Source organism: Siniperca chuatsi, linkage group LG2 (genome assembly GCF_020085105.1).
Source record: "Siniperca chuatsi isolate FFG_IHB_CAS linkage group LG2, ASM2008510v1, whole genome shotgun sequence".
Taxonomy (NCBI): domain Eukaryota; kingdom Metazoa; phylum Chordata; class Actinopteri; order Centrarchiformes; family Sinipercidae; genus Siniperca; species Siniperca chuatsi.
Window position 1 is genome coordinate 9,631,679 of NC_058043.1, and position 22,717 is coordinate 9,654,395.

General features: G+C 39.6%; 1 protein-coding gene and 1 long non-coding RNA gene across 14 annotated transcripts in view; one reads left to right on the forward strand and one right to left on the reverse strand.

Annotated features, from left to right (window-relative positions):
* The window catches only part of nav1b (neuron navigator 1b), a 72,891-nt gene that overhangs the window by 8,401 nt on the left and 41,773 nt on the right, over positions 1-22,717 (reverse strand). For 2 of the 13 annotated variants that reach the window (XM_044213413.1, XM_044213433.1), the window contains exons 6-23: positions 15,877-16,027; positions 14,232-14,532; positions 12,120-12,873; positions 11,045-11,461; positions 9,941-9,982; positions 9,686-9,846; positions 8,951-9,124; positions 8,210-8,262; positions 7,746-7,769; positions 7,126-7,203; positions 6,342-6,353; positions 4,407-4,490; positions 3,867-3,978; positions 3,628-3,749; positions 2,913-2,921; positions 2,244-2,422; positions 1,790-1,946; positions 717-915 (exon numbers count right to left, since the gene is read on the reverse strand). In XM_044213413.1, the coding sequence (XP_044069348.1) occupies positions 717-915; positions 1,790-1,946; positions 2,244-2,422; positions 2,913-2,921; positions 3,628-3,749; positions 3,867-3,978; positions 4,407-4,490; positions 6,342-6,353; positions 7,126-7,203; positions 7,746-7,769; positions 8,210-8,262; positions 8,951-9,124; positions 9,686-9,846; positions 9,941-9,982; positions 11,045-11,461; positions 12,120-12,873; positions 14,232-14,532; positions 15,877-16,027 (3,029 nt within the window). Of the gene's footprint in view, positions 1-716; positions 916-1,789; positions 1,947-2,243; positions 2,423-2,912; positions 2,922-3,627; positions 3,750-3,866; positions 3,979-4,406; positions 4,491-6,341; positions 6,354-7,125; positions 7,204-7,745; positions 7,770-8,209; positions 8,263-8,950; positions 9,125-9,685; positions 9,847-9,940; positions 9,983-11,044; positions 11,462-12,119; positions 12,874-14,231; positions 14,533-15,876; positions 16,028-19,003; positions 19,228-22,717 lie in introns of those variants that run through there. The other 11 variants (XM_044213455.1, XM_044213498.1, XM_044213494.1 and 8 more) reach the window with 9 other exon arrangements.
* Positions 18,226-21,600, forward strand: LOC122884162. Its single transcript, XR_006379832.1, has 3 exons — positions 18,226-18,408; positions 19,155-19,327; positions 21,487-21,600. It is a non-coding gene; the product is annotated as an uncharacterized LOC122884162 (long non-coding RNA).

Genomic DNA, 22,717 nt, shown 5'->3' on the forward strand with positions numbered 1-22,717 from the left:
GAAACATCATGTAGCATGTGTGACACAACTTAGATCAAGATGTAAGCAACAGTTTTTTCAGCTTCTGACTGACTTAGTTAATCAGCACTGAGCCTCTCAAAGGTCATAGTTGGAAAAAAATATTAAATGTTGCACAGAATGCTGAACCAAAGGCATGGTTTAGCAGTTTGTAGTGGTAAATTCAAGTGTACAAATTAGTAAACTGTGAAGGGTAAAAAACCCTTCAAAATAAAAGAGGATTTCTTTTAAACAGTATGTTTTACAATTTTATTTAATTGTCATACTCTAAATTGAAGCACAGATTAATAATTGGTAATGTAAAAATAGTGAAATATAATATGCTTGTACATGGTGCACAAAATGAATGTACAGTACATAAATGAGAGGATTTAAAGGCCAGGAAGTGTATCTGCGTTACTCATCTGTACACTGCATCTGAGTAAACTATGACCTATAAATGTCTACATGACACACATCTGCTCAAGTATATATGATTATTAAGTAAATGTGTTTCTAGAAAGGCACTCTAATCATTTCAGTTATACTAATTTGCCATTAACACTGTAGGCTCAAGAACAAACCAGATAGTATTTACAGTTAATTAATTTTTTATCATGCATGTGTAAATACCATTTAATCTAAGTTCTTACTTGTCTACCACACTGGTGAAACCATTCAGACTCTACATTGTCATTATGTCAGAGATTGAACTGTACCTGAGCTGCTCCCCTCACTCAGCCCTCTGCTGTAGCTTTTGGGCATGTGCATGGCTACTGACTGTCGAGGTGATGAACTTCCCAGAGCAGTGAGACCCGAGGACTGGGAGACAGAGCTGGAGGGTCCAGGAGAAGGACAGGGGGACAGACCACCTGTCTTCAGTTGGTCGTTCTCAGCCTTCAGGTTCTCCACTGTCCTCTACAGACAAAATCACAAGTGTTGCTGCAATTTTTCATACATCACAGTGCCACTTCCATAATACGACTGCAGTGGTGATTTTTTTGTGAGTGCATGTTAAAAATATTTTTAATATTGAAGGTAATATTTGCTGGAATAATTAGGTTTGAACACATTAACTATCTCAAGACCAATTTTTTAAACAATAAAAGAGAGCAGTGAGACATGACAGATTACAACACACAACAGCATACACACATTAAACTCATGACGCTCTTCTACAGCTCCATGTTAGAGTCAGTCATCACCTTCTCTATTATGACTTGGTTTGGTAAATCTTTTAATAGGTGACAAGAACAGGTTGAAACATATAGTGGCCAGTAAGATCATTGGTGTTAAACTGCCTGATCTGTCTCACATCCTCCTTAAGAGAGCAACTTCTAAGGCTCGAGATATTTTACAGTGTTCTCTTCATCCTCTGTATGGAGAATTTGAGCTCCTACCCTCCGGACAAAGACTTAGACTACCAAAGGCCAGGTCTAACAGGCTAAATAATTCCTTTATTTTACAGGCCACCAAAATGTTAAATGCTCATGATGACCCAATTGATGATTAGTTAGTTAAAAAAACAAGAAAACCAAATCTACAAAACAAATGGATGTGTATTCAAGTCAGAAACCAATACTCCAAGTTGAAAATATGATTACATTTTTTATAACGAAAAAGATCTGCAAACAGCAAATATTTGCACACAGCGCGGAGGATTAAACGTTTTGGCATCGTAATCACCTTTACCAACTCCACAGGTCAGAGGCAGAAACTAAAAAGTTTTTTAGCAAGAAACTTTAGCAACTTATAGTAAAAATTATTAAAAACGAAAACATTTCACACATACCTGCATGTTGGTCATGGCCTCCTGCAGCTGCTCCAGGTGATGGGCAGAGCTCAGAGCCTCCAGGCGGATGTCTGTCAGTTTACGTTCCTTCTCCCACAGCTCTGTACGCAGTTCTGTTACAACCTTATCATCTGCCACCTCACCTCCTTCACAGAGTCTGGAGATATACAGTTCAAATAAGACAACATTAGAGATGTGTGAAGGTAGCAAGCATCATCAGACTGACAGCCAGAAACCTAATTTACAAATGCTAAATTAAGGACCACTATGAACACAGCTACAGTATATTAGAACTATTATCTTATTTCCTAAAAAATAAAACATACAGTAACGTGTGTACAGACAGCATAGAGTTCTGTAATAATCTACTGTATAGTCACATCAATGTTTAAAAATGACATCTAATATATTCATGTTATAATGCGATTCAAATATTTACTGTACTGAGGTTTACCCTGATGATGATGCAGAGGTTGAGGATTTAATTGACAATGGAGGGTTATCGCCATCATGGTGGACTTTGGGGGAGGAAGGAGCAGAGGATTCTGGGGTGGCAATTTCCTCAATGTCGGCATACGGCCCTGACGGCTTGGAGCCCTTCTTACTAAAGGCCTTGTTGAAGGAGCTGCGTAACTGTACAGAGAAGAAATATGAGACTGAAATAAATGATACATCTAAAAATGACACCTGAGTAGAATACAATTAAGAAGCAATTCTTAAAAGCACTTGTGTTGAGCTGCTTCTATCAGATAAGCCATGTTTGCCACTGACAGTTGCCATCCAAACTCGTTTCCTGTTAACCTTCTGGTACGCACTGTAAAATACTGTTTCTGAAAATGATCCATGTAGTTTCTTCAACAGTGATACTCATCTTCATTGAACCGTTTGATGTCAGTATTACAGTTTAATAGCACGCAGATTACATCAGTAAATAAAACTATGATTCTGTAATTTAATTGAACTATTTAATATGATCAAAACATGGTACAAAGTGATTCTGTGAATCAAGTTTATAAAGACATGGATGACAAAAAGTTTCCAAAGTATGACTACTAAAGTGCATGCAGGCTGGAGAAGAAGGGGAGGGTGTTTAGGGTTTATTTACTGTAGCAACACCACTCACCTCAAAGACCTAAAATAAAAAGCAGGGCAGCATGAGGGAGAGACCAGAGTCATACTTAATAACAGATTTGGAACAAGATGGTAGGAGAATCATACACACACATGCAAGAGAACAAACTAGGACAGCGGCTGACTGACTTGTTTTACAACAGAATAAAAACTATTAATAGCCCAGCGCTCACCTACACGCGGGGCCAATTAAAACGTATCATTTAAATACTTTTATTACATACATTTATTATTTTTCATCTTTGAATTTTAATCCATTTTCATTTCTTTTTCTTATTTTTAAATTACATTCAAATTGTTGTACTTTATTCCACACTAGCCTTTTCAGCACATACTCAAGAGTATTCAACCCTGCATTCCATTGTACATATCGTACAGCATCGGCATGTGACAAAAGAACCTTCTGAATCTTGAAATAATGGTAATCTAGGGCTAATCAAAGTTTGAGTTTGACATTGATGAAACACCTGAACAATTACAAACCCTAACAAGCTGAATTGTACAATTCAATACCAAAAATCCATCCCTTTCTCTAGTGATCTTAAGAAAACATCTGATTCATAAACCACTGTAAAATAATTTTCTCTCTCTCAGGACAGTATGTTGAGACTGATGTTGTAAACCCCAATCTTCTGGTGCTCTAATTAACTTAAAACTAATTTGTCAGTGACTGACAAAACTCTGATACACCAAACAATATTTCTCACCCAGCTCTTCTTCTTCTTTTTCTTGGCCTCTTGCTCTTTAAGACTACCCATACTCGAGTGGCTGGTGGTGCTAGTGAGGCTGGAGATGCTTTCTGAGGAGTTCTGGCGATTGATCAGCAGTTCTAAATACCAGGAGAAAAGAGAGCACATTGAATATCTTTGAAATTACCATCTTCATCTTTGCATGTGTTTTGGACAATAGTCCTTATCATACTGTACATCCCCAGCATATTCTATACCTTTAGGTGTGATGTCTGGATTACTGAGAGCCCCGTGAATGATTTCTTGGGCCTCCGTATTTTTGACCTTCAGAATCTCGATGGTATCCTTCAGGTCAGTGAGCTCAGAGTCCTGAAAAGGGAAAATATCAATATGTGTTCATGTTAGCTTACAGACTGGTAACTGAACAAAGATTCTTCTGATCAGAGGATTGTGGACTGTCTATCCGCTTTCAACAAGGACGGTAGGTTGTGTTGAGTGGCTGATGGCAACGTGGAAACCATATCTCATTTCCAGACTATGTCACTTGGTAGCTTCTGTCACTGACAGGATCTAATATTAAGCAGTTGAACGATGATCAAACTAATTTGATGATGCATGCATTTGTTGAGTATGTAGTAACACAAGTATTTCTTTAGAATAATATTCAACTCTGCCTTTCAATTGTTCGTTAATGGCTTGTTTCTTTAAGTGTCATGGACCTTTCTCTTCACTTTTCCTTATACAAATAAATGGAAACTGTCACAGGTAGTATAACATTCATGATATCACCAAGATACCTTTTGCTCCGAAGAGACTGACAGGGTCTGCAGGCGTGCTGTCATCAGCGCCAGACTCTGCTCAAATGCTGCTACCAGATTAGCCTTTAGAGGAGGACACGGAGGAGACAGAGAGACAGAGAAGAGTGGGGGGTTGAGACAGCAGACAGGTATGAGTCACCAGCTGCATTGAATTGGTCTGTAGCCTCAGACGCTCACAGCACATCAAGCAAATGTTATCCATCTGTTTGGAGAGGAGGGAGGGAGTGGAGTAGTGGACAGCTGTGGGTGATGTCAGAGATGAAAGAGTAGTTAGGGTAATGGTGGTGAGGGAGGGCAGCGGTGTGGCGCTGGGCTACAAATCTCGTCAACCTCATGTATCATGTTTGTATGAAAGGTGCTATATAAATAAAGCTGAGTTGAGTTCTAAAATCCATGGCTGACACCATCAGAGAATTTGTCAAGAAATTATGTCAAATTCCACATAACGGTTTTCTTTGTTTTGAATGGCGGGTCAGATAGTGCTCTTTTTGCGGCTTTATTTCTGTTGGGTTTAGTTTCTTCTTTTAGTTTGGAAAATATAGGAGTGTATACTTGACTTGTAATAAACTAAACTAAATCTAAAACATGAAAGAAGCATGATTGGCTGGTAGCTGGTTTTGGCACCTGACATGGCGGCAGTATGTCGATGAAACAGCAACCTACACAAAACCAATTCAACTATCCTCCTTGAAGTTATTGAGTCAAAAGTGGTATAACTTTGATTTTTAATATCAGAATAAGTCACGACAACAGAAACGCAAAGGAAAAAACGAAGACCTCTGACAGGAAAAACAAAGACATGAAATCAAACCTCTTCCAATAATGTAAAATTGGAGAAGCTAATGCTAACATTAGCCCAGAGCCCAAACGATTAAGTGCAGCCATACTAGCCGAACTCAAAATGTTCAGAAGGGAGAATAACGAGAAGCGTTTATCCCTTATAACTTCCCTCAAGTCGAGAAAATGGGAGATGGTCTGTCCAACGCAGAAAGCCGGCGAGGGATCCTCCCGCTCTGGAGTTTAGGGAGATCGCCCAGGTCCGACAGCCCATTGTGTGTTTGGTCTGAGTGCGTTCCCTTCCTTTTGTTAAATTTGGCCAGCCTATCATTTCCTTCTTCATTTATTTGTGTTGGTACCTTGCTTAGGTATTTCTTTGGGGTTACATTTATTTAATAATAGAATACTCTGCTACTCTTTGAATCTGTTTGAATGATGTTATTGACCTCAATAACCAACTCAATAAAAATGCAATCAAATATTCACTTTTTCCCATGACCAGGAGACCTCCACTATGGCTGCTTTAAAGTGTGTTACATCACCTGAAAGTCCTTACACACCCCCCCTTTTTATTTTTTAACATAACTGCATTTCTCCCTAATGTCTACAAGTTGTGTCCCAAAGGTTAGTATGTGTGATATCTTATTAGCCTTCAAATTTAAGAAAGCTATCAGAAACAGTCAGAAATTGGTGCAGAGAAAATTAGTTGGTTAATTAATAGACAATAATTTTGATAATTGTTTGAGGAATTTATCAAGCAAATATACCAAATGTTTTCTGTTTTTCGCAGCAAATCCTCAGATATTATTATAAATTGAATATCTTTGGACTGTTCGTCAGACAAAACAACAAATATGAAGACACCAGTTTGGGCTCCAGGAAATTATGCTGACCATTTTCACTTTGTTCTGAAATTTTAGAATAAATGATTAATTGGAAAAAAATAGTCGACAGATTAATAGATAATGAAAATAATAATTGGTTGCAGCCCTTGTCAACATGCTTTAAGTTAGGTGATGAGATCAGCTGTGCCACACAGCAAGCTCAACAGAGATGTCAGATGATAGCAACTCATCAACTTGACGGGAATCATGCGGAAGCGACAGACAGCGCTCTTGAAGCAACGGTCCAACAAACCTGGCCTAGCTGCTACACCCAGCATCCAGAGGTGCGGGGCAGCGGGAGGCAGGCAGGGGGCAGCAGCAAGTCCCGCAGTCAATACAGCCAAGAACGTAAAAGAGAGGGACAGTAGCGTTAGGCGTGGGATTAAACTTCTCATACAGTAAAAACATGTATACACACACACACACACACACACACACACACAGACAGGCTTTATACAGTCACTTAGTATGTGACTGTGAACACCCAGATTAGTTGATAGTTTAGCAGAGGCAGTGGGTAAAATGTGCAACAGGAGACTGTATCCCTAACCGTTCATACTGGTTGTCTATTATTAGATCAGGATCAGTGGCAAGGTGGTGTCAAAGTAAAAGTTGAGTGTGATTCAAACAGCCAGACTCAAGCATCTAGAAGCTGCAAGGTGAGACTATAAGAATAAGCAGAGGTGGAATTTTTTTCACCTGGTTCAATTAAAGAGTTATAAGTAAGTATTGAGGATTAAGGTTAAATGAGTGTCTATCAAGACTGCAGAGCTGAAGGATTATAGCAATATATAGCAGTTGCAGTGAGAGAAATGGAAATATGGCATGTCTGCTGTAAGGCCAAAGTGATTGGGGGTGCCGTGGCAGCCTAGCGGTTATGGTGCTGACCATGAACTGCAACCGGGGACCTTTTATGCATGTAGTTCTCCCGTTGTTTCCTGTCATCACCCCACTGTCGGCTATTCGGCTTAGAAAAAGACACCAAAAGGGGATCTAAAAAAATAATAATAATAATAAATAATAATAATCATACGTACATTGGCAGAAAGCTGCATGGTCAAGTCAGCAACCTTTTCCTGGGAGGATTCCAGCTCTCGCCTCAACTTGCGGATTTGCTGTGGACAAATTGAAAAGTAAGCCCCAGCAGTATGGACAATGCTACAGTACCTCAGACAAAAAAAAGTCAGAAGTGTTGAGGATATTAATACAGGTTTTGATTATGATAATGCAGCAACTGAATGTGTTTAAATTTTTTGTTTGGTTAATTAAAAAAAGAATATGCAAACAACAAAATATGAAAGTTATTGCTCCACAATAGAAACCAAAATGACGGAAGGTAAATACACTCCAAACCAAAAGAAAATATTTAATCAAGGGATGACAGTGGATTTTTACCACTTTTCTCATGCACTGAGAATTTTACGAGGTCTGAAAATGTCATAAAATGTTAGAAGGTTGTGCTAAAGGTCAAAGAATATTAGAGATAAAACAAAATGAAATGAGTTATGTGCTCCTGGGTGAGAGATCCGTGTTTACAGATTTTACTGAGCATTGATAACACCATCTGATGAATGGACCCATTTCAACAGGAAATGACTGACAGATGATGCAGAGAAAAGACGCCATGAGTTGAAGAGTCATGGCACGCTGGCCTTACCTCTCCTTGTATCCTCTCCTCATTCTAAAGAAGGCATGGTGAAAACAAATAAACAATAAAGAGGGATAAGGTAGAGCATTCACTTTAAGGTCAGTTACGAAAACTACTTATCCACAGTAAAAAGGGACATGGCTGAAGTTTTATAGAGAAGACAATGGTAAAATACAAACTTGGAATAGGGACCAAATAGTTGTCCAATCACAGAGTGCAATGCCAGGTCACCAAGAGGTTTGTAACCAACTAGGTTAGGCTTTAAGGCAATTTAATATAATGTAGGTTCTCCAGCATGTCAAAAAAGTCCATGAATCATTATTATTAAAGCAATTTGCCTGTATTGGCTGTTAGTCTATGCTGTACAAGCTTTATTGAATGATCACAGAACAATGTGTAAATTGAAGACACAAAGCACTAAACACCAGCAAAAGTAACATTATACTGTACATACGATGACTGTTTCTACTCACCGAGGAATAGTTGGATGAAGCATTGGATGCCAAAGAGAGTACAGAGCCATGCACTGAAACAGGCAAGATAGATATTTGAATTATTATTGAAAGTTACTGATTTTAATTTAAGGCAAAGATATTACTAGATGCTAACCAGGTACTCACGAAATGCTAGTAAACAATAATTTATTATAATTTGCCAGCAATCCCTGCTACCCCCTGACTAAATGACTAAAGACTAGGCATAAATAAATTTTTTAATTTTTACTACTGACAACCCTTAAGACAATGGAATATCTCAAACTCAGTCAGCTAATCAAGAACATATCAATAACAGGCACATTCCCAGACATGATTTAATTGAAATAGATGCTTGTTTTAATGTGTATTCGACAATACTGATGTAAACAATCCTTTGCTATAGCATTGAAACATTAAGAACCTGGAGTTAGTGGTAGTCTAGTGCTAGAATGTGTATTTAAGGTTTAACTTTTTTAAGGTGCAGGTTTAAATTATTGGTGGGGGGTCTCTTGTTTTGTTTACATTTGGATCACAGATAGTGCATTTATGTCCTTATATAACTAGCTATTTATCTAAAATGAAGGCACCAAGACTCCTCTCCACTTTCCTTGTTCATGAAATCAAATGTCCTTCTGACATTTTGCTTAACAGATTGCGTGCTGTATGAGCAGACAGCTTTGTTTAATTTAAGGCCTGTTGGGCTACTCCCCTGCAGGGAGGCCGGCTGAGCAGGCTCACCATCATCGCCTGGTTCACGGAAAGACCCACACCGCATCATGCTTTTTGGCCGGTCAGCCAGGGACATACTGCTGCCCAGAGGGGAGGATCCATAGAGATCGCAGGCTGACTCACTGGGGGGGCCTATGCTGTTGGAGCGCGAAATCCCCGGTGTGCCACTAGAAATTGGGGCAACTATAAAACAGAGATGTTTGGAAAGACAGTGAGTGGAAAAGATAAAACTGTAGGATGCAGTGCTGTAGAGAAACTCTCTCATGCACGCACACACATGCACGCGGGCGTGTGCGCACACACACACACACACACACTCAGTATATCTAGGTATAGCACCCTTATTCTGATGACTCTGTGAAAGGCAACACTATGGTTCCACAACAGTCAAAGAGATAAATATAGCCTGACTTGACACCCTATTGCCTCCATCTCCAGCATATTTCAGACTTGAGTCTAAATTAGTGTAGATATGGGATAGGAATATTCATACACAAATCTGATACCATAATAATTTGCCATCACTTCATCATTCAGACATGATTGGATCTATTACTGACAACTTGTGTCAACATTTCTTAACTAAAACTAAGCTGGACTTTCCTCTCAGTGTGAACTCAATATCCCTGTCCTCAATAATAATCAACGATAAGATGGATGGCTTATCAAAGATCTCAAGTCTCATTAGTTTCCAACAGTGAGTGTTTTTAGAACTTGGCAGCCAAATGGAGCAAGCAAACTCACCCACGTTGGTGAGAGGAGCCTTGCTGGAGGAGGGGTGGAGAGGGCGGGTGGGAGAAGGCAGCTGAGGGGGGCTATCGCTCTCTGTCATGCTGACTATGGTGTGGGAGTGGCGCCTTCCCGGTTTGCTTCCTTCACTCTCTGACAGGCTTGAGCCATAGCGTCTAAGAAAAGAGAGGTCACTTTAACTTCAAACAATGAAGATACATCACAGTGTGATTTCAAATCAATGCTTGGACAATAACTGTTTTGACGTACTCTAAGCCTTTCTTCGGAAAGGTATTTCTGTCTGTTTGCAAGCTGCAAAGAAGAGAATAAAATCATTATTGATAGAGAAAATAATATGTTTTTACGAGCCTTACACGATGACTATCATTAATTTATTCATACTAAGTTTTGTCATAGGACCTGCTTAACACTCGGGTAAGACATCTCATTAGTTCATCTTCCAATCCTCTTTGTACATCTAGCCCATATGGCACACTGGGCACTTTCATACACACAGCGTGGGATTGCCTAAAAGTACATTTCTTTGGCAGGCAATAATTCGGATCTTCTCCACCTTGATAAAGAGACATTTTCCAATGGATCCAGCCCTCCATCTTCTAAATGACACCTCAGAGTTTCCATTCCCAGAAAAAGCACATAAAATATGGTTGGCTGGTACGTCTTCTGCCAAGAAACTCATAGCCCAATGTTGGATGTCTTCACAAATCAGTGGTTCAACTGCCTACTGGACATTAGGTTTTACGCACAGCTGCTAGGATAATGCAGTTACTTCTACCAGTATTGGTTCATAGGAAGATGGAAACGTGGCCGTGAGAGGCTTTTTACTTCAAATTTCTTTCTATTTACACTTTGATACATCAGTGTGAGTAACATATGTGCACTTACACTTTTTCTTTTACGACTCATGCAGTAGAAGGGGAATTAGGTGTTTTGGGAAATGAAATTTCTTGAGTTGTTGACGGAGCTGCTTGGTTGCCAACAGAAATTAATAAAGATTGAATTCTTAAATGAATTAGGTTTCAAATAACTCCATTTTGAGGAGTGTTTTCCCATCCCTGTTTTTATTAAATAGTAAAATTATATTTATAATTTAAGAATTCAAAGGAAGGAGGCTAACCTACAATACAAAAAGTGACCTAATTAGTTGCTTTGTAATAAGAAACACTGTGCTTGTTTCTCACCTCAAATGAAAAGTGCTCATTTAGTCTACAAAAAAGTTCATTAGTTATTCCTTCACACTAATTTTGAGTCAAAACAACAACATACAACGAGAACAAGGGATATGATGGAATCATTTAATCACAAATACAAATCTTGGCACAATGGACATTAGATACTTGTGACGAGACTTACCTGTCTGTGAGGTTGAGGGATGTCCTGCTTCCAGCCCCCCAGGTTCCTGTACCCCTCTCTTCCTTGTCATGCATCTCAGTTTTGACAAACCTCGCACTGGAAGGCACACTCATCTGGAGGGGCAGGGACTCCATGCTGCGGTGCATGCCAGACAGCTTCGGGTAGAGCAGCGGCGATCCGCTCAGACTCAGGCTTTCACCGGTGTAGGAGCCGGGGGAATCGATGTGGAGCACAGGCGCTGGGCTGGGGGTGAGACGGGCGGAGGTGTGGGAACCAGCTAAATCCTGCAACTTGGAATATGGGGGGACTTTGGGCGGGAGGTCCTGAATGGTCACACAGGAGTCAAGACTGTTGGAGTTGACCTTGTCCAGGTGAGCCAAGCTGGGTGGACGACCCAGAGACTTAGTGTTCAGCATCCTAGGGATCAGGCATAAAAAAAATGTTAAAATATAGAAACTAGGGGGGAAGCCCTGAGACATGATGTTCAAAACAATCCATTATATAGTATTAAGAAACCTTTACGTATAAATCATCACTGGACCATGCATGTGCATGATGTGTATTCATTTCAGTCCATTTTCTAACTCTAGCAATATATAGCCAGGCAGATAGAGGCGGATGTATTTTCCAAGGTTTTGAGATATCTATCTCTTAAGATTTCTCCCTCTAAATTTCAACAGCAACATAAATCCAAAGAAACAATCTTCCAAGTACTCTAAACCATTTCTTTGGTAGAAAGCAGTTGCATTAAAAACCGCTCATACTCTTTTTTTTTTTTTTTTTTTTTAGAGTAACTGGGACACTGTTTGTGGAAAGAGATACTGCAGTTGAATTTTCTAAGATGTCCCGTAGGAGCCACAAGTGAAATTTCATTCACTTTCATTCACTGTACAGCAGAAATCCTGAGCATATAAAATCTGAGTTACTCTACCTGCATGGCTAGATACCACTAGAGAATTAAAAACGGAGGGGAAAGTAACACCTCTAGATACCACTAGAGGTCAGTGAGATTTATTTATGTATTTTTGGTAATTTGGGTGAACCAACTCTTTAAAGCAATATTTAAATGAGACACCTTGGTGTGGTGGGTGATGACAGTTCAGGGTATTTGCTACTGCTGGTCCGTCTCAGGCCGTGCAGTTTCACAGCAGACTCTCCTGTGGACTGAATCTCCTGTCCTTTCAGAGAACCACAGTCTATGTCAGCACCCACAGCCTTGGCTTTAGCTCTCTCCTTCTCCTTCTCTCGGTCTGTCTGGTTCACCGGGCCTGTGCTCGTTCGACTAGCCATTTTACTGCTGCAGCTACTAGGCTCTTTAACCCTGGGGCCTGTGGAGGCCAAGGGCACAGGTTTCAAACTCAACAGACTGGGGTCAATGGTACCGCTGACAGGCCGAGGTGCAGGGCGACCAATCACACTGAGCGTGCTCGATTTGGCCGGTCGAGGCAGGCTGCGGTACTGAATGCTGTTTCGGGCGTTTGGCCCCAGGAAGCTCTGCTCACTGCTGGCATCAAAACTGTTCTTTCGACCCATGGGTGTTCCTCCTCCCACAGGCTTCACAGGAATGCCAGATGACTTGGGGGTTTTCCCCACAGTAGCAGAGCCACTGGAGATGGTGGCGCCCCCTGCTGTCATAACAGTGGCGGTACCGGTGGCTATTGGTGGTTTCTTGTAGCCAAAGGAGGCTCCAGCAGTGGGTTTAACCAAACCTGACGGGGGCTTGCGGTGCTCTCCATGATGATCCCTGCCAGCATCTGAACGAGACCTTTGTAGACCAGCAGTTTTGATGGAAATCTTGGATTTATCCAGCGGCTTCTCACTTTTAGGTGCTACAGAAAGAAAGACATTGTGTAAGTGAATAACAACATTATGACAATTTTAATAACAATTACATGTATTTAAATGATGATAAGGAGCAACAAGAATGTTTGGGCTGCTCTGTTTGCCCTGTTGCTACCATGACCGTGACAAGAATAAGCTCCTCAAAAATAGATGGATAGATGATAAATAGACCGACAGACTGGATGGGTTGATGGGCCAGTAAAACCAGTAAACTCAGGCTAACAAAAATGACAAATCCACTTAAATGACTGAAACTGAAATGGATAATCGGCACTGTCGTGCATCATTTCTTTCTAATTAGTAAATGTACGTATCATTCCAGCCATTACAGCTGAGATAAAATATAAGCAAGAAACATCTGTATTTACTTAGAAAGCTTTTATGTGCCCATGATGTCAAATGTGACTCACCAACTGACTCTGACTTTAAAGGGTTTTATGCTTTAAAAAAAAAAAAGAAAAGTCAAGTGATATAATCAGTCAAAATCTGATCTGTATGGATCATTAAAGTAAAGCACAGAGCTGGCAAATATGTGGAGATTGAAGGATTCATTAAAAGATAAGAGTAAAAGGGTAAAATTGGATTTTTTAACTTGGGGTTAAGGCTAAAGGTAAAGTTATTGTTTTAACATATTCATAAAAGCAAATACAACACATCTGACCTCTAACGTCGTTCTGTAAACCTAGCACAAGCCTTAAAAATGCATCTGCTAACAGAATAGTTTTTCCCTGCAAAACTGTAGCCAGAATACATACAATCAGATCTAATTTTAATCACTTGTGTTTAAAGCTGAGGATATTAAAATGAAAGGCCAAGAAATGTTGGTATTGGAACTCAATTTTAACCTATTATTTAATCATGGCAAGTTTTGTTGGGGATTAAATAAATGTAGTTGGTGCAGATGGCAGACAGTGTGTCTCTGCAGAAAAGTAATGTAAAGTAACAGGCTTTTCTCTGGGATAATAGCAGAAACATGGCTCAGGCCTTTAAACTGAGATTTTGATTTTTTTTCTTTCCCCAATGAAATTAATTCCATGGTGCATTTTTTTCTTCAGTATACTGTGCTGTGCTACAAATCAAAACCTGGCTTATGCTAAGAGGTACACTTCAGTATTCATCTTGACACCAAGCAGATATCCGCCTTGGCTGCTCTACAAACAGGCTCTGTTTTACATATGAATCCAACATACAAAGACATAATGGATGACATAGATTTCACAGTTTAAACAAGTTAAAAACAGCAGTGATGCACCAAATTCATTTAGGAGAGGAATAGCAGAGAAAAGGACAGGCTGAGAAAAAGAGACCTATAGATGAAAAATGAGAATATACCATTAGATCTCACCTGCAACTTTCAACGTGCTCTGAGAGGTATGGGTGATGGGGGAGGTCACGCCTATAGGAGGATTACGACCCTTCTTGAAACTTCCTGGTTGACCCAAACTTTGAGGCTTCCTCAGTTCTCCTTTACCCGCTGAATCTTCACTGAGACTTGGAGGCTTCTTTCTCCACTTGCTTGGGGCCTCTGTCTTGAGACTCCCTGTGTCATAGCTGCAACTATTGAGCTTGTGGCTGGCTTTGCCATCCTCGCTGTACCAAGAAAGTCCACTTTCCACTAGGGAGCGCTTCTCTGCATCAGTGCGGAGCTGCAGAGAGAGGGGAAGAAAAGAGGCACAGTGTGGGTAACCATCAGACATGGTCTGTGTTATCTATGGAATTGACTGTTCTCTGTAATCTTTGTTCCATCTTAACTGCATTCCCGTGGGAAGGAGGAAGAGATTGATATGCCCCGAGCTGATTAAAGAAAACCACAGAGGAAGACAAAGGAAGGACAACAAAAAATAAAAAAACTGCTTCAGAAATAAATCAATACATTAAAGAATAATAAAGAAAATTTAACAATAGAGGAGAGCTTGAGCCTTGTAATCTATGATGATGATGTGCAGTGGTTAAGAAAGACAGCTCCGCTGTCATAGAAAAACTATCATGTGGTGCATTGAGGAGGTGACACTGAGGACAAAATTGGGCATGCTGCTTCTTGGCACCCTATTAATGTGATATAGAGCGACAGATGGCTCATTGAGCACTAATGTTCATTTCTTCCTACTGAGCATTCTGTCAGTAAGCAAAAAGACAAAATGTTTACCTGTAGAAGTAGAAACCACTACCACTTAACCAAAGTAAACATGTAACAAGTTTGATCAAAATCCCCTTCAGACATGTTTTAAGACATAAATATACTCTGCTTGGAATAATAATTTCTGTCTGATATGGTTTTTCCACAAAAAAGTTAATTTACCTTTTTTAGAATTTCTTAAAAACTACATCTACTTCTCTTTTATTGAAAAATTCAGAATATATGATTATGCAAATATTGTTGAAATATTTAAAAAGTTCAACTACTGAGCACAAGTCTCCTACTTCACTACTCTGTGTTTGTACACTGGAAGTTGAACGTTTGCACATCACGCTTGTATAAGTTGCATATTGGACCACGATTGGTCTCCGAACTAGTTGTGGTGTCACAAAATCATACTCATTCATGGATGTCTTAAACTTTAGGGTGAGCACAGAGAAACAGTCTGCAGAGTGACGGTCAAACATCCAACAAAAGTAACAATAAGCAAAACACATTTTTGAGTGATGAGGGGCTTTGAGGCTCAGTGGAACTACCGGAAGTTTACATGTCAGTTTCTGAACAGAACAAACAGAGAACTGCCATAGTAAAGAGTTACTGCACTGTGAAAGATTGTGTTTCTCCTTAGTTTCATTTTAATGACAGAGGTGAGGTCTGTGGTATCTCTTTGTGGCCTTGTCAAAACAAAGGACTCACATTTAACACACAATTCAACGTAAATCACAGAGTGAAGCACTGAAAATGCTTTAAGTAAAGGCCTTGGTTGCAATCTTTAGCACTGCTTTTACAAAAAAAAAAGATAAAGGAAAGCCAAACGTTGTCACAGACTGTTGGGTACAGTATTTCATCTCACCATAACAGAAGAGTTGCGTCTGGATCCCAGGGGTGTGCTTGGGAGGGAGTTAAGGGAGGAGCTGGCGTTGAACTCCTCTGAACTGAGGTTCTCTGAGCCATCGCCATCACCGTCGCTGAGCCCACTGCTGATGGAGCTGCTCTCATCCCAACTGAAACAAGACAGGATGGCCATTTAGCAAAAATGTGCTGTTTTCAAGTAAACGGCAACCATATGAATGTACAATAGGTAAAGCTGCAGAAATCTGTGTTTGAAGGGAGAAAAGGCTGCCAGCAACAGTGATATGTCCATCTGTCTGCAGTAAGCTGTCTCTGGAGGTGGCCACAAACTTAAACAAGCAGGTAATTCCAGCATGGCTGCAGCTGCTTTGATTCAACTAATACATAAGAGCTCCAGACCACATGGTGACCATCAAGCTTTCATGTTTCAATGAAATAAAGTACAAGTTTATCAGAATGTACTTGTTCCAAAACTTTTTCAAAATTATTTATAACAGCTACTATGCTTACTGCTAAGACCCAACATAGCATGATTATGGTGCCAGAGGTTGTAATTTATTTGTCATCGACTGTATTATGAGAGCAAGACCTAATAGAAATGTTGTTTCTTGACTTTTTCATAAAATCAAATGGGGTTTGGAACTTTCTTCACCCAATATAACCCACCATTAACAAACTTTACAAAAGGTGAATAAAGCTTTTAGCAAGCCACTACAACTTAGTTGGGAATGGTCAGTTTGGACAGTAAGATACAAAAATAAGCTTAACCATAAATTAATAAATCACTATGACAGCAAAGCTAGTAGTTTTTAAACAGGGGCCAACACACTGTAATCTTTAACTGGAGCTTCAAGGGAAACTTTACAGGATGTGCTGATAAATCATGCTGAATAAAAAGTATGGCGACTGACAGCTCAGGGTTTAGAAAGCAGTCTGGTATGCTCTAAAGAAGCAGGATGAGGGGAAATCAGTGTGACAGGCTACTGAACCCTCCCTGACCCTTCCCTCCACCCCACAATGAAGTCCTGCATCACCCTGAAACAGATGCTGCCAGATTGGCCCCTCTTGTGAGGAAGGCAGGGACAGCCCAGAAAAATTGCTCACTGGGCATCAGGTCTCTGGATGCATTCATATTTGAATACATTTAAAATGCAGATCACTGTGTAGTGATCTGCAGAGTTCAACAAGAGTTGTAGCCTCTCAGTCAACCAAAACATCATAGGAGAAGATAAAATTCAGAGTCTGAGGGGATTTTAAAATTGAAGAGTAAAACATTTTTATGTGCTTTAGAAGAGCAATAATGCCTTGTTGAATTTAAAAATGATATCTCCAGAGAGCTAAATGCGAGTCCAATTCAGATTTGTATAATTACGTTCCCCATCATTACTACTGGCAACCACAGGTGGTAATCAAATTTATGTTGGCGCACAAAAATATGGCACAGTAGAAACGGTAAATTAATAAGACCCTTTAAAGCTGAGTCACTGCTTGAGCTGAATCAGTTCTTTTCCCTTTCTTTTGCTTTCCCCACTGAGCTGAAAATGCTCTTTGTGGGTCTGCAGCCTGCAATTAGCAGAGGCATGGAACATGGAATTGCATAGAAAAATACAGAGAAACAAAAATGGCCCATACACGTTCAGAATTGGATTTAATCACATGGCTGTAGTTGAGTTGTAGTCGCAGTTGTAAAACAGAGAAGAAGCTTTCCCTGACACTTTCTACTGGTTTAGGCCATGCTGATGCATAAAAGCAACATTTTAGTGAAGTGACTTGTGGCCATATACATGACCTCAGAGGCGAAGTTTGACATAAGCAGGAAAAAACCTAACATTAATGTTTGATGAGAGAATTTTAAATATTTACACATACCATCAATAAGGAAGATCATTTTGATTTACATTAAGCCCAGATGTTCGTTGGATGTTTGAACAATACCACCTCTGTCAGGGGCGACAGGGGGGCCATGAATAACCCCAGGGGGATGTCAAGAAGAGGCAGGAGAGCCTGTGGGCTGTTGATGTTTCAAGCCAAACTGTCTGTTCTCAGAGGTGAAATCCAGACAGGGAGTGGGTGGGAGTACAACAGCAAAGTGCATATTTCATACATAGGGTGGCAATTAACTTTTTGTTTTTTGTGGCACAACTCCAGCGTCTCTCTGATTTGTGTGTCCGTGCTATTATTTGAGTTGGGTTGCTGTGAAAGTGTTTTGATTTAGGGAGAGTGAGGGATGATTGGTGTGGTGGAGCAGGGTGGGGACGTTACAATCACTGTCCAGACTTGGACCTGGATCTAACAGCATCACTTTTTAAAAAAAAAAAAATAAGAAGAAAGGCACACACAGGTTGTAACACACTGCAAAGATAGATGAACAAAAAACAAGCAGGCATGACATTTTACAGAGAAACAAGGTGCGAGTTAGACCTTTACACACCGTTAGAAGAATGCATCTTTCAGTTCACAGCTGCCACTGTGTTTATTTTCTGCATAAAAGGACAGCAGAGACCAGGCTCCTGGGGTGCATGCCTATGGCTGAGTGAGTGGTGAACGACGTCCTCTATTATACAGATAGCTGTGGTAGTAGCACCGCAGTGTGCTCCAAGAATGCGTTTTCACAGATGTTATAATTTCTAGTGCCAAATTAGTGTTAGAACATACGTTCTTGCACTTTTCACGAGTATTTTCAACTGCATGTCAACATAAAGCACACGTGTATAACTCTGAAACAGTAGACGCTCAAATAAAGAATATAAATAAGTTACTTAGCTACTGAATATTTTATCGTTAAAGTATTCCAGTATAACTTCATTATTCAAGCACAAAAAATGTAGTGTAACCAGCCGAATTCATCCTCAAGAGTAGGCTAGCGAATCGGCTAATGTTACTATACTGTACCGTTAGTCAAAAGCCAGGTCAGACGAAGAGTGATTTAAATCCAACGAATTTATCTGTTAAATCACAGTCCCTAAAGGTGGAACAACCATTGATGTTATCTATAAATAGATATATTATAGTTAGAGGGCAAATAAAGAAAGCCACTTAAGCACACCAACAAATTTCACAACTTTAGAAATGTCGAAGAAGTTGTTCATTGTGTCCAAGGGAAACCCGAAATGAAATATCACCATTACCTTGGCGTAAAAAGTAAAGTCCTTCTAGCTCTTGGTGCCGACTGCAGAGGAGGCACTTTCCCGATTAAAACACGACCGCTCATTTGTGACCGTTTATTGGACAGCACAACTTCTTTGAATTATCTAAGATTCAAATTCATATCCTCCGCAGGCAAAGACCCCTTCTTCTCCCATTCAGCGAGCAGAAAGAAGCCGACTGCCACTGGACAGGCAACACCCCCCTCCCAGAAAAAAAAAAGAAAGCAGGGATGACGAGCCCAGAGAGACCCCCATGTTTCTCTGTGAGATGATGGCCAACGGCTGTCGAGTTGAGCAGTAACCATGGTAACATCCATTACATGGTGTAACACGTTACTGACCCGCAAGTGATCTGATTAGTCCTAAGCCGTTCTGTTACAAGTAAAAGTAAACATGTTACCTAAGTAAAAATATGTAAGTATAATCAGTAAAACGTAGACCTACTTAAAAGTACTCAATGCAGAAAAATGTCCCCTGTGACTGTTATACTGTTACATCTCATTATATTATTATTACTCATGCATTAATGTAAAAGCAGCATTTTACTTTTGTAGTTGGTTGAGGTGGAGCTGATCTTTTAACTATTTTGCATAGGACTGTAACTAATGATTGTTTTCATTATGGATCAATCTGCTGATTATTTTCTTGATTTAAATCAATTGATTGTTTGGTTTGTAAAAATTAGGAAAATAGTAAGAAATGTCATCACAATTACCCAGAGCCCAAAGTGACACCTTCACAATGCTTGTTTTGTCCACCCAATAGTCCAAACCTCAAAATTATTAAAAAGGAAAAGCAAATGAAAAATGATAATTCATTTTCTGTCAATCGACTAGGTGATTAATCGACTAATCGTTTCAGCTTTACTTGTATATACTGTTTTAAACAGAACATCAAATTTTATAAGCTCTTCATATGTTTTGTAGGCCTATGCAAAAAAAAATTTGTATTTGTAAAGTAACTAGTAACTAAATTTATCAAATAATTGTAGTGCAGTAAAAAGCACAATAGTGGAGTAGAAGCAGAAAGTGGCATGGAAAGAAAAGACTCAAGTAAAGTACAAGTATCTCAATTTGTACTTAAGTAAAGTACTTGGGTAATAGTTACATTCACCACTGTAAATAAGTACATAAATAAGTTTACTTACTTTTAGCAAACAGTTTTCTTATCAAATATCTCACTCTGAAATCAGAGTGAATTAGCTTAGCCATGAAGAATGGCCTTAAAGTCTGACTAAAACTGGGGTACGGTTAGTTGACCTACAGGTTTATAGTTAGATATAAACTTTATACATTTTTAAATTTCCGTTCAACCAAGACCACAGGAGAGACTTTTTACACATGAAGTTCAGTTTACTCCTCACAAAAAGTACTACTCAACCTGTGAAAAAAAAGTACTCTCTGGCGCTGGGGGGGAAAGTTTGAAAAAAATAACCCTGATTACACATCAGGGTTAACAGAAAGCCTGCATGACAAACTGAAGGTGTGAGGTAATGAAACACAGATTTAGGAGGCAGGGAGGGTCTAATGAAAGATTAGCTACTGAGTTACAAAATGGGAAAATGTAGAATCCAGCATTTTTGGAACTTGACCGATACAAGGGACTAAAAGTCAAGATCTCGCTCCCTCTGCTGCTTCGAATTTGAACTCTCTTCATAATCCATCTCTTGTGAGTCCCCCAAACTTTAAGGAAGTGGAATACTAAATTGCTGGAGTACTCCTTTAAGCTATCCCCATTTTAAATGTAAGAGAAGATCCACTATTTTGGAAACACATTAAATCTAGCAAGCTAGTGTATTGTATTTTATACTACAGTACATACACTCGATAGTTTAATATAAATGTAACCAACTACCTTAGGTACTGTATCTAAGGATATAGCTGTCACTGGGCCTACTACAAGTTTGGGATCGGTGTGAGGGTGGTGTTAGTGAGATGGACTCCCATATGACTTGGACACACAAGATATAGCAACTTGAGAAAAATGTTGGAAAGTACCATATGTGAAAACAATAAATGACAGCTGCTTTTAAATTTACAAGGCAGTATTCCAATGGGATGCCCATGTTGCTCAGTGTCTGCTGTAGGAAACGTTTCCAGTTTAGCCATAAGAATTGGGCCGATATTAAAGTATATTAAGGCTGTTTTGCAATGAGTGCTGAATAGTGCTTATTGTTTGTATAAAACACTTTAGAGTCCTTAGTGTTGACAGTGTTAGGTCCAACTCAACAAATGCTGTGAAATAAAGCTGATTTAAATTAGTCTGATTTCTCAAGTGAGTCTTGAGAGTGAGTTTGAGTCATTGTCAGTGTTTGGAAATAACCTATAACAGGAAAAATAATGTATTTATTTATTTAAAAGCCCACACAAATAAGAGTCAGATTCTCTTTTACATTAACGATTATTATGAATGTCCTTAAAATAAGACGTGTTCCATCTTCATTCCTTACCTTCTGGGGCCTATAGCTGGAAAAACTCAGTCCAAGGTAAGGCCTGAATCACTGCGAGTGCAACCACAAACCCACAGATGACACGAGGACCTCCAGTGAGGCATGAGTAGCCTTGGAAAACCTCCCTCCCCTCTCATTAGCAGTGGAACAGTCTCACGGGGATGATCTCACCAGATCTAAGCTCTGTAAACTAACCACGCCAGGAGGTAAAGGCTCTGTGGACTAAGGAGGTCCCACACCCTGTCCACATATTTGGCCAAAACGGTTCAGTCTACTATAAGTCTAGCTGGACTTATTTTGGTCCAAAATGTGGTGACAAAAATTGTATGTGACCATGAGTCCGTGCTCATTTCATTTTACAGGTTATCCATTACAAAGCAGATAAAGCAAAGACGCAGGAAATGGCAAAAGCATATAAGAATTGTAAAAAGTTAATATTTCAAACACAGGAACTTATTGACCCTTATGATGTATTTCAGTTTTGAGGCTTTCTCTGTTTTTCCACATCAGGCCACATTTTGTAATATAAATACGGAGTCAGCTTAAATGGAATTAGATGATTTGATGACTGTGGTTTTAAATTAAACAACTGTTTTGCTGTCAGTGTGTGTACCAGACATAAGGCATTCCTCAAAACATCTGCAACAGGATGAGATGCTAGTTTAATAAAAGATTGTTGTGTCTGCCTCTCTTTTGATATCGTCACTCTGATCATCATCTGAGAAAGAACTACGCTTCTCTGCCTGTTGTTGTTTTGCTCACAAAAATAAAACTTTTGTTTGAATAACTGTTGGTTAATTCATTTTCTAATAGGAAAACAAAAACTTGGATGCTTATTTCTTTGCCTAGAATGACGAGTGATATAAATTGTTTACAGTACAAAAAAAAGAAAAGAAAAAAGAACAGCGTTTCTCACATCCCCCGTTGATCTCAGCCAGGCCACAGCGCTGCTAAATAAGCAGTCATCTAAAAAGCCTTGAAGTCATGTTTGTACTGTATACTAACAGCTGTCCTACACTGATAACCAAATGGCCTATGTCAGAAACATCCTCTGCATGTTTGCTTAGGTGGAAGGTCATTGAGCATTGTTGCCACGGCTGGGTTTGGGTTATTTACAAACTGTTCAAATAGAGATTCAATCCCTCTGTGAGAGTTCATAGCACCATGAAGACGTTTACTTGTTCTACCAGACAAGAAATCATTTCCATGATCTGACCTTTACTGTTGTGGCTTTTGATCTATCAGTG